We start from the raw sequence: 9,798 nt of genomic DNA, 5'->3' as shown, positions 1-9,798 counted from the left end.
GCACCATTTGTTACTGTTATATTGTAATTAATGTATTGTTTAGCATTGTGTTGTTCTTTGTATTGGCTTTGCTGGCATGCATATTTTAAAAAATTGAGTTCGTCCCACCAAGATTTACATGCTTAAATCACCACTGTTGCTGGCTCCAGAAAATAACAATTTTTCCGATCATGTATAATTACAAAAAATACTGGGTTCATATTTGTATCCAAAAAATTACCCATTTCTGTTATGGTATTTGGTGTTTTCAGACTCCTCGGTACACCGCCTGAAATTTCATTCTGTTTTGGTGGGATGGAGGTTTGTCCTGCACTCTTAGAATAAAGGGTTCCAAAAGGGTTCTTCCGCTGTCCCCATAGGAGAACCCTTTTTGGTTCAAAGTACAACCCCTGTGTTCCATGTAGAACCCTCTGTAGAAAGAGTTCTACATGGAACCCAAAAGGTTCTACCTGGAACCAAAAGGGTTCTTCAAAGGGTTCTCCTATAGGGACAGCCGAAGAGCCCTTTAAGGTTCCATTGTTCTAAGAGTGTGCTTGGTGACATCAACGGGTGGTAAATTAGTTCATTAACTATTAAGAAAGAAAGTACCAAACCTCTCTGACAAAAACAGATAGTTTTCAGTTTCTACTCCCTACTCAGATGACTCCTAAGCAGTCCTAGTACAATTCTTGCCGGAGTAATTGCTATTTTTGTTTCTTTTTGACCATTTTAATTGAAACCAATCACAGTAAGGTACTTAATTGTGAGCCAGAAATGATTTGATATTGAGATAAAAATGGCTGCATTGGACCTTTAACCACCACATGCAAAACATGACATTTTTCCTCCCTTGATATTGACTTCTCTTTGTCAGTCACAGAGCGGTGCGAGTGCGGAGCTCTGTGTGATAAGGATCAATTCATATGAAAGGTAAGTTGAACATCTTCTGCAACGTGTTTCTGTTAAGTTGACTAACAAAATGTACAGCATGCATACCGCATATGAATATGACACTTTACGTAAGGTTATGTACCACTGAAATATGGCTCACGTGAGTATGTGTCTGTGTAGTTCCACTGCGGCCAGCTAATTAAGGTCTTTCCTGAAATCTGATAATGTGGTCTTCTTCTAATTTACAGTTCCATCGTCATCTAATATGTTTCAAATTTCACAATATGGCTATGGCGTTTTTGTGTTGGTGGTTTATTTTTTTGTGTTGGTGGTTTATAAAGCATCCTCTTCCCAACCTGGTGAGTATAGACCAATGTGTAGACTAACTAACTAGGCTAATGTATTGAAATGTCTCTTCTCACTCCAAATTCACAATATTCAAATATTTTTTCTTCCCTGGATGTTTAGTAAGTCTTTTAAATAGAACAATTTGTGTGTATTACAGTATTACAGTATAAACAATGGATGTTTAGTCATGTTTATTGGTATTCCAATTGCAAGTGATGCCATTTTGTGCTCAAAGTACTTATTACTAAATTATTAAATACATTACATGAGTGTATATTGTCATTGGGACTGTTTCATAATTTAATGAGCATGAAAGTATTTTTTGTGTTTAGTTTGTATTAAGCTGAAGTAAATCATGGAATACTGTTCAGGGATCGCATCAACTGTTTGTTTCAGATTGTATGGGTGTTTGTGAGAAGTCCCAAGGAAAGGATGCAACAGATAAGCCACTTTGTGTGGATGAAAAAGGTAAGTAAAGCCTACAAAAAAATTCTAACAGTAGGTTCAACTACATTTTAACTAGATTTATTGTACCCTGTTTCTCTCGCAAGAGAAACAGGACACATGTGAAACTCATCTGTGCTAAGTTTCTTGCCATGCTTCCAGGGCATGAACGCTTCTGCACTTATCAAATATCCAGTCTTACACGGATGTGTACTTTAATAATGGAAATAAGTCATATCCAGCAGAGCATCGATTTAGACTCAAGACAGGTGTCATTTTCATTCACATGGAACACAACCTGCAAACTTCCTGACTTGTCGTCTGGATTTTCAGGTAATTTTGATACAGCAAAGTGCCATTTCTCGAACCTTGATGTCCAGCTGCTGAAAACACTATTACAAATCTGAGTAACACATTTGCATTAATTTATTTCAACTTCGTTCAGGTTATTCTCAAATGTTTGAAACAAACATGGCCCATTTGCCCCGAGAGGAATCGTGTGTAGATGATCTAGTCTTCTACTGTCATTAACCAAAAGAAAGCATGTGTTTTTACTCAGTGTATGTTGATTTGACCAATAGCCTGGACTCTGTTCTCTACTTACAGATTGCGCCATCAACATCAAGCTGCCATATGTTGACAACTGCAAAGACAGACCTCTAATACAATGTGTGGATCAATGGACCTTTATTAAAATGACAAATCAGTCCACTACTAGTCAGGCAACTACTATTAGAATTGAAAATAAAGTCACAATCAAAACCTCACACATTGCGAGAGAATGTGATTCTGAAAACATTGGACTGACTCATGGAAATAAAAACCTGACCTCTGTTGATGCATTTGTCAGAAAAGGTCAAAAAAAGGCAAAAACAATAAAGCGGTTGCGTTCCATAAAAAAGTGAGTCGTATAATTTGAACTGAAATCGTATAATTTGAACTGAAATCAGGGCCGACCCTATACTTTTGGGGGACCTAAGCAAAAGTGTGTTGCTTATGTCATCTATGCCTAGGGCCGGCCCTGACTGAAATGTATTTTTAATGTAATTTGAGCTATGTCAATGTCTGACTGAAAGCTAAACATATTTTCATGGATTAGTTTTGGGCTGGATTATTCAGAAATTTGATTTTTTTTTTAATATTCCCTACAACAGCAAATTTCACAACATTACCAAGCAGGGACCTCAGAAAGTGTTCCTAGACGGCATCAAAGGCTCAGTGACATCACATCAGAAGAACAATTTGCTAAAGTTTAGAATGGCTCTACCCTCCACCAATAATGTAAGCATCAACGAAATGGAGTGATGGAGAGAGAGAGAGGTCAAAAGCAAAATGGGGAGATAGTCAGGAATCACATGTATAACTCTTTCTCCACCTCCACCAGGCAACGTTGGAGAAGATGGATGATATTTGGTTGGAGATTCCTACTGAGGCTTTGAATGCTATTCTGGGAGACATGAAACAGGAAGTTAACCTGGGAGTATTTTGGTTTGAGAATGACTGCCTGTTCCCGGTAAAACAACAGTAACAACCACAACATCTCAGAGATTACTAATGAAACAGTCCTGCACTCATAACATACATTTACATATTTCAGGACATCCTCATTTCAAGCAAAGCACAGAAAAACATCTGTGGTACATCCTCATTTTAACTCCAGTATGTGTATCATGTAGTGACAACACAGTTTTATTTATTTATTTCACCTTTATTTAACCAGGTAGGCTAGTTTAGAACAAGTTCTCATTTGTAACTGCGACCTGGCCAAGATAAAGCGTAGCAATTCGACACATACAACAACACAGAGTTACACATGGAATAAACAAAACATAGTCAATAATACAGTAGAACAAAAGAAAACAAAAAGTCTACATACAGTGGTACCAACATTATCTGATGGAGTGCACATTTCAATGAAGCCCTTAATCAAACTGCATCGTGACAGCCTGCTACGGAAAGTAGTTCTATGAGCACGTTTACAATTTCTCGGAAAGACCCAGCAACCACTTGTAATCGCTGTCATCTGTGTAAAGTTACAATGCAAACTGACTGCCTGATCTCCTACTTCATTCATTCATTGTCATGCTATGAGGCTAGCTACCAGTAACACTATGCTCAAAATACACTACAACACAACTTGTGGACACAACATCAGATAAAAGAGAACAAGTTCACTGAGAAATACGTTGTTGCGTGTTGTTGTGACTCAAACATCATACCCAGTGCCTATAGAAAAAGATATCCTTGAAAGTATTTGGTTCTGAGGAGAATTGTTGTCCTCTTTGACATTTCTTATTAACTTGTATCTTTAGAGAGAATGTATATCCTCTCTTCTGATCCCTACTAGGTGGAGGAGAACAACACTGAGCTCCTAAACAGTCGAGTGGTATCCGTCGATGTGGGAGAGGACATCTCAGGTCTCAGTAACTATTTTAAGATCACGTTCCACTTCCAGAATGCATCAGTGGTTAGTGAGCAGTACATATCTACATCACAATCAACCGTCACGCTCTGTTTTTAAATATTTGTTATGTTTTTGTTCTGTCACCTGTCAAAAATCTATCAATCGATCGCTTTTACTTCTCCAATAATTCATGTTTATGATATGGTGTGGATTGGAATAGAAGAAGGGTCTAATCAGGTTCTATTCTCTCTGATAGGAGAACAAATCACAAGTATGTGTGTTCTGGGATCTTGAAAATGGTAGTATTATTTATTAACTAAACAAAATAGTTTTGTGATGCACTATATACAACTAAATGAAATGTTGAAAATGTTTTACTGTATCTCTTTGTTTCACAGATACTGTTGCACATTGGAATTCCTCTGGATGTGTCACTGAGACAAAGGAAAATGAAACAGTGTGCTCTTGTACCCACCTTTCATTCTTCGCTGTACTTATGGTGAGAAATAACTTCTTAACCTAACTCTTAAAATATGTTGTGACCTCACTTTAACATTAGTTTGATCAATTGATTAAACTGTATTAGGGAAGATCTGGCGTATAGCACCACTGAGAGTTCAGTGCAATGTTCCCACGTTCGCGGAGACTGCATTCACGCTAAGTGACTTGTTTGTCCGCTCAATCGGAAATTACCTTTCATTTTAAATCGTGCTGTACCACGATATGGATTCATTTCAACCCAAAATGAAACACTCAACCAACGTGTGATCTAGCCACTGTGTGTTTTGTTGACGGCAGTCTCCGGTCAGTGGCTCCAGTGCCAGTCTGAGCTCCTCCTCTGTGTGGTTGCTGACGTTGTTGTCCAGGGTGGGCTGTGGAATATCCCTCTGTTTCCTGTGTCTGGCTCTCCTCATCCACCTCAGGTCAGATTATACTGAAAACGAATACTTATGTCCACAACATGCAAACAACGAGCCACCACACACAATGCCACTCAAACAGAACATCCTCATTGGAAAAACTAGTTTTTCTATTCTATGTACTCTTTTTACATCAGCAGTTGTCACGCAGTGCTTTTACAGAAACTTGACCCCAAAGAGGAAGCAGAATGAACCTAGAGAGGAACTGCCTTAACAATGAGCTTTGCTATGTTGTTGATTTTGACATTAGATTTCAATCTCTTCTTCCCCCAGAAGGGGAAAATCTGATGATTCCCTGTGCATCCACATCCACCTGTGTGTGGCGCTGCTGTGCCTCAACCTAACCTTCCTCATCAACGACAGCCTAGCCTCTCTTGGTGTCCATGGCCTGTGTGTTGCTACGGCAGCAGCCACCCACTACTCTCTGCTGTGCACCCTCACCTGGTTCTCCCTGGAAGGCTTCCACCTCTATCTGCTCATCATCCGGGTCTTCAACATCCACGTCAACAGATACCTCCTCAAACTGGGCCTGGTAGGATGGGGTGAGTGCAGTAAGTCAATGGTGAGGACAAGTATGACTGGACTTTACCTGATCAATGAGAAGTGAAACTGTTTCACCAAGCTGCACATGGTATTGTCCATGTGGTATTGTCCATGGGATCTTTGTATCCTTCCAGCTTTCATCGCTTTAAGGAATCAACGATGTCTCTTGGTGTTTGACTCAACGGGGAACCACATCTCTTTCAGGAATACCTGGCATAGTAGTTACCATAATTGTTGCTTGTGGCAAATATGGAGAATACAGAATATACCAGCAAGACGGTGGTGCTATTCAAATGTAAGTTATATCATGATATTCATAATGATGTGTTTTCAAATCACCAAAGACTCCCTTACTCCCTGTAAAACATTTACTGAATGTGTCCCTGTCTGTGTTGTATGTATGTGATTGTGTCTGTGACTCTCTCCGTCCGTCCGTCCCTCCGTAGGTGCTGGCTGACTGACTCTGCTCTGACCACGGTGTCCTTCTCGTACTTCGTGCTGACATTCGCGGTGAACATGCTGTGCTTTGGGTCTGTGACAGTGAAGGTGGTGAGGGCCCACCGTCAGAGTCCTGTCCTGAGGGAGAGGGGTATGAACAGGGGGACAGTACTCAGTCTGCTGGGTCTGGCCTGGCTCCTGGGGGTCTCCTGGGGGGTCCTGCTCTTCCAGTTTGGCCCCCTGAGGGAGACAGCCTTCTACATCTTCTGCACCATCAACTCTCTCCATGGTGAGATAAGATACAGCCCTTATTCTCATTCACATCAGGTGCACACATACATACACAGTAGTTCTGTGTACAGGAGCACAATCTCATGAAGTCAATGATAAAAATCTCATCATGGTAATTTTACTGCTGATAATGCAATAGTACATACACTACAGTTCAAAAGTTTTAGAACACCTACTCATTCAAGGGTTTTTCTTTAATTTGTACTATTTTCTACATTGTAGAATAATAGTGAAGATAATAGTAAAGACATCAAAACTATGAATTAACACATGGAATCATGTAGTAACCAAGAAAGTGTTAAACAAATCTAAATATATTTTATATTTGAGATTCTTCAAAAAGCCACCCTTTGCCTTGATGACAGCTTTGCACACTCTTGGCATTCTCTCAACCAGCTTCATGAGGTACTCACCTGGAATGCATTTTAATTAAAAGGTGTGCCTTCTTAAATGGTACATTTGTGGAATTTCTTTCTTTCTTAATGTTTTTGAGCCAATCAGTTGTGTTGTGAGAAGGAAGGGGGGTATACAGAAGATAGCCCTATTTGGTAAAATACTATGTCCGTATTATGGCAAGAACAGCTCAGATAAGAAAATAGAAATGACAATCCATCATTACTTTAAGACATGAAGGTCAGTCAAATACAGATATTTACAAGAACTTTGAAAGTTTCTTCAAATGCAGTCGCAAAAACCATCAAGCACTATGATGAACTGGCTCTTATAAGGACCGCCACATGAATGGAAGACCCAGAGTTACCTCTGCTGCAGACGTTAAGTTCATTAGAGTTGCCAGCCTTAGAAATTGCAGCCCAAATAAATGCTTCACGGAGTTCAAGTAACAGACCCATTTCAACATCAACCGTTCAGAGGAGACTGTGTGAATCAGGCCTTCATGGTTGAATTGCTGCAAAGAAACCACTACTAAAGGACACCAATAAGAAGAAGAGACTTGCTTGGGCCAAGAAACATGAGTAATGGACATTAGATCAGTGGAAATTTGTCCTTTGGTCTGGAGTCCAAAGTGGAGATTTTTGGTTCCAACCGCCATGTCTTTGTGAGATGCAGTGTGGGTGAACGGATGATCTCCGCATGTGTATTTCCCAACGTGAAGCATGAAGGAGGAGGTGTTATGGTGACACTGTCTGTGATTTATTTAGAATTTAAGGCACACTTAACTAGCATGGCTACCACAGATTTCTGCTGCAATGCGCCATCCAATCTGGTTTGGGCTTAGTGGGACTATCATTTGTTTTTCAACAGGACAATGACTCAACTCCCTTCAGGCTGTGTAAGGGCAATTTGACCAAGAAGGAAAGTGATGGAGTGCTGCATCAGATGACCTGGCATCCACAATCTCCAGACCTCAACCAAATTGAGATGGTTTGGGATGAGTCAGACCACAGAATGAAGGAAAAGCAGCCAACATGTGCTCATTAACTCCTTCAAGACTGTTGGAAAAGCATTCCAGGTGAAGCTGGTTGAGAGAATGCCAAGAGTGTGCAAAGCTGTCATCAAGGCAAGGGGTGGCTATTTGAAGAATCTCAAACATAAAATATATTTTGATTTGTTTAACACTTTTTTAGTTACTACATGATTCCATATGTGTTATTTCATAGTTTTGATGTCTTCACTATTATTCTACAATGTAGAAAATAGTACAAATAAAGAAACACCCTTGAATGAGAAGGTGTTCCAAAACTTTTGACCGATAATGTCGATCTAGGAGTATGATGGATGCAAAACATATTTACATTGGTGTAAGTAAAAGCATGCCTTTATAAAACACTGTAGGTAATGTCCTGGTTGTGGCATTGACACCAGATGACCAAACCAGTCAAATAACGTTGTCAATGGTCAGGGACCTACAGCTACACCAATGTGTCTCACTATTGTATACAAACACAGACTTATCATCTTCCAAGAGCACATCTTGTAATTCAGTAAAAATGTTTATTGCACCCTACAGGCCTCTTCCTCTTTCTACGCTATTGGGCTTTAACTCGGCCAGAGAAGGCATCTATCTCCAAGGCAACCACTGTATCTTCTTGAACTGAGATGCAACCAGCCTTATAGGCCAGTCCCTGACTAACACGGTTAAACCTTTTACTACTAATACCACTGCTTCCATTGTATTACCACAGAAGCACAATATTTAGTATGTTGGTTTATAACTTTCACTATAGGCAAACCTAGGTTTCCAGGGTTGCTCGTAAGCTTACTGTGCTCATAATACTTTTTTTCAAAGTTGTCCTGTTTATTGCACTTTGTGTGCATATTGTTGTATTTTGTGACATATCTTCCATGCATATTCAGTTTTGATGTGTATAGTCCTAGGCAAACAGGGAACACATCTATTAGGTTCAAATGATTTCAATCTCTGAAAATAATCAAATACGTTTGGATACCCAATCACTCACCGTTGTACACGAGGGTAAGATGATGTGGTCGACTGTAAATTGGTGCCTTTCTGTGTCTTTGACTGTTATCAAAAACCCTCTGAAAGATATGCCCTTTTTTAGTCCATCTAACATTTTGGAGAATTTTAATTCCCTTTTGGTTTTTGCAGAAAAGGCGTACAGTATATAACCTCCTAGCCTATGAGCTACCTGAGAGAACATTAGACCTACAAGTAGATTGTACCTTAGCATAACACCATATTTTCAGGGATGGGAAAACATTGTTTAGAAATGAACACTTTTAGATTGTGTAAACTTTATTCTTTGTGTAAATAATTTGTGTAAATAATTCCATAAGAATTTGAAAGGGGGATATGCCTCACAAGCCTCTGGGGTTTTCTACCTCTTCTGCACATGCTCTTTTTGTTTTCCTTTTACTTTGTGATCATTTTGTTTTGGATTTTCTTGTGTGCCATTTAAAAAAGAAATAGATATCCTAGAGGCCTACTGTGTCATTGATATTGAGGGGGTTCAATTGAAACCTACTTTCTCCCCTCCCAAACATCGAAATCATTATGTGGAAATATACTGCTGCCTTTTGGAAGACGAGGTAAAGGTTCAGTGTGAACATTATAAAATAATGAAGAAACCCAACCTGAGCAAAGAGGAGCTACAATCTCTGAAAAAGCTACAGACAGAACCAACCATTGCAATTCGACAGGCGAATCTCATACACAATTGATTGTGATGAACTGTCTTTTGCTGGTCATCATTCTCCCGTCGACATTCAGAAAGTATTTATACCTTTTGACTTATTTTACATTTTGTTGTGTTACATCCTGAATTCAAAATGTATTAAATGTGGGGGAAAAATTCACCCATCTACCAAATAATGACAGAGTAAAAAAACAATTCTTTAGAACATTTTGCAAATGTTTCGAAAATTAAATATCTCATTTACACAGGTGTGCAACATTGCTACACACTCTAATATGACCCGTGGTCCTTCTAGCAGTCTCGAAGGACAAAATGCCCACAGTCATCTAGCTACAGTAGGTAAGAGATTAGTATGTTTGTTTGATTGATAAGACTGAACTAGATCAAAGGTAATTCAATAATCAAGACTGCGTTGTACCTTTAA

The 9,798-nt window shown here is 39.3% G+C and overlaps 1 protein-coding gene across 3 annotated transcripts; it reads left to right on the top strand.

The window, feature by feature from the left end:
• The first annotated feature begins 850 nt into the window (after positions 1 to 850).
• LOC112244910 (adhesion G protein-coupled receptor G3-like) lies at positions 851 to 9,550 on the top strand. 3 transcript variants are annotated; one of them, XM_042320916.1, is made up of 15 exons: positions 851 to 909; positions 1,119 to 1,229; positions 1,615 to 1,686; positions 1,825 to 1,995; positions 2,269 to 2,563; positions 2,817 to 2,943; positions 3,047 to 3,175; positions 4,010 to 4,079; positions 4,323 to 4,365; positions 4,465 to 4,565; positions 4,865 to 4,989; positions 5,260 to 5,528; positions 5,734 to 5,824; positions 5,976 to 6,256; positions 8,228 to 9,550. In XM_042320916.1, exons 8-15 carry the CDS (start codon positions 4,059 to 4,061, stop codon positions 8,308 to 8,310), a joined length of 1,014 nt encoding a protein of 337 aa, XP_042176850.1. In that variant the 5' UTR covers positions 851 to 909; positions 1,119 to 1,229; positions 1,615 to 1,686; positions 1,825 to 1,995; positions 2,269 to 2,563; positions 2,817 to 2,943; positions 3,047 to 3,175; positions 4,010 to 4,058; the 3' UTR covers positions 8,311 to 9,550. The 3 variants fall into 3 exon arrangements, with proteins under 3 accessions (XP_042176850.1, XP_042176848.1, XP_042176849.1); XM_042320914.1 differs by having other exon boundaries at positions 4,010 to 4,129; XM_042320915.1 differs by having other exon boundaries at positions 3,047 to 4,079.
• The last annotated feature ends 248 nt before the right edge of the window (positions 9,551 to 9,798 follow it).

Source organism: Oncorhynchus tshawytscha, linkage group LG04, assembly GCF_018296145.1.
Source record: "Oncorhynchus tshawytscha isolate Ot180627B linkage group LG04, Otsh_v2.0, whole genome shotgun sequence".
NCBI classification, from domain to species: Eukaryota; Metazoa; Chordata; class Actinopteri; order Salmoniformes; family Salmonidae; genus Oncorhynchus; species Oncorhynchus tshawytscha.
The sequence above is the reverse complement of the archived record's forward strand: the minus strand, read 5'-3'. Positions and strand labels throughout refer to the sequence as shown.

Bases quoted from the DNA above. Each gene is read 5' to 3' on its own strand.
- LOC112244910 (XM_042320914.1), top strand. The intron at 2,564-2,816 runs GTGAGTCGTATA...TCCCTACAACAG, and splicing joins CGGTTGCGTTCCATAAAAAA to CAAATTTCACAACATTACCA. The intron at 4,566-4,864 runs GTGAGAAATAAC...TGTTGACGGCAG, and splicing joins CATTCTTCGCTGTACTTATG to TCTCCGGTCAGTGGCTCCAG.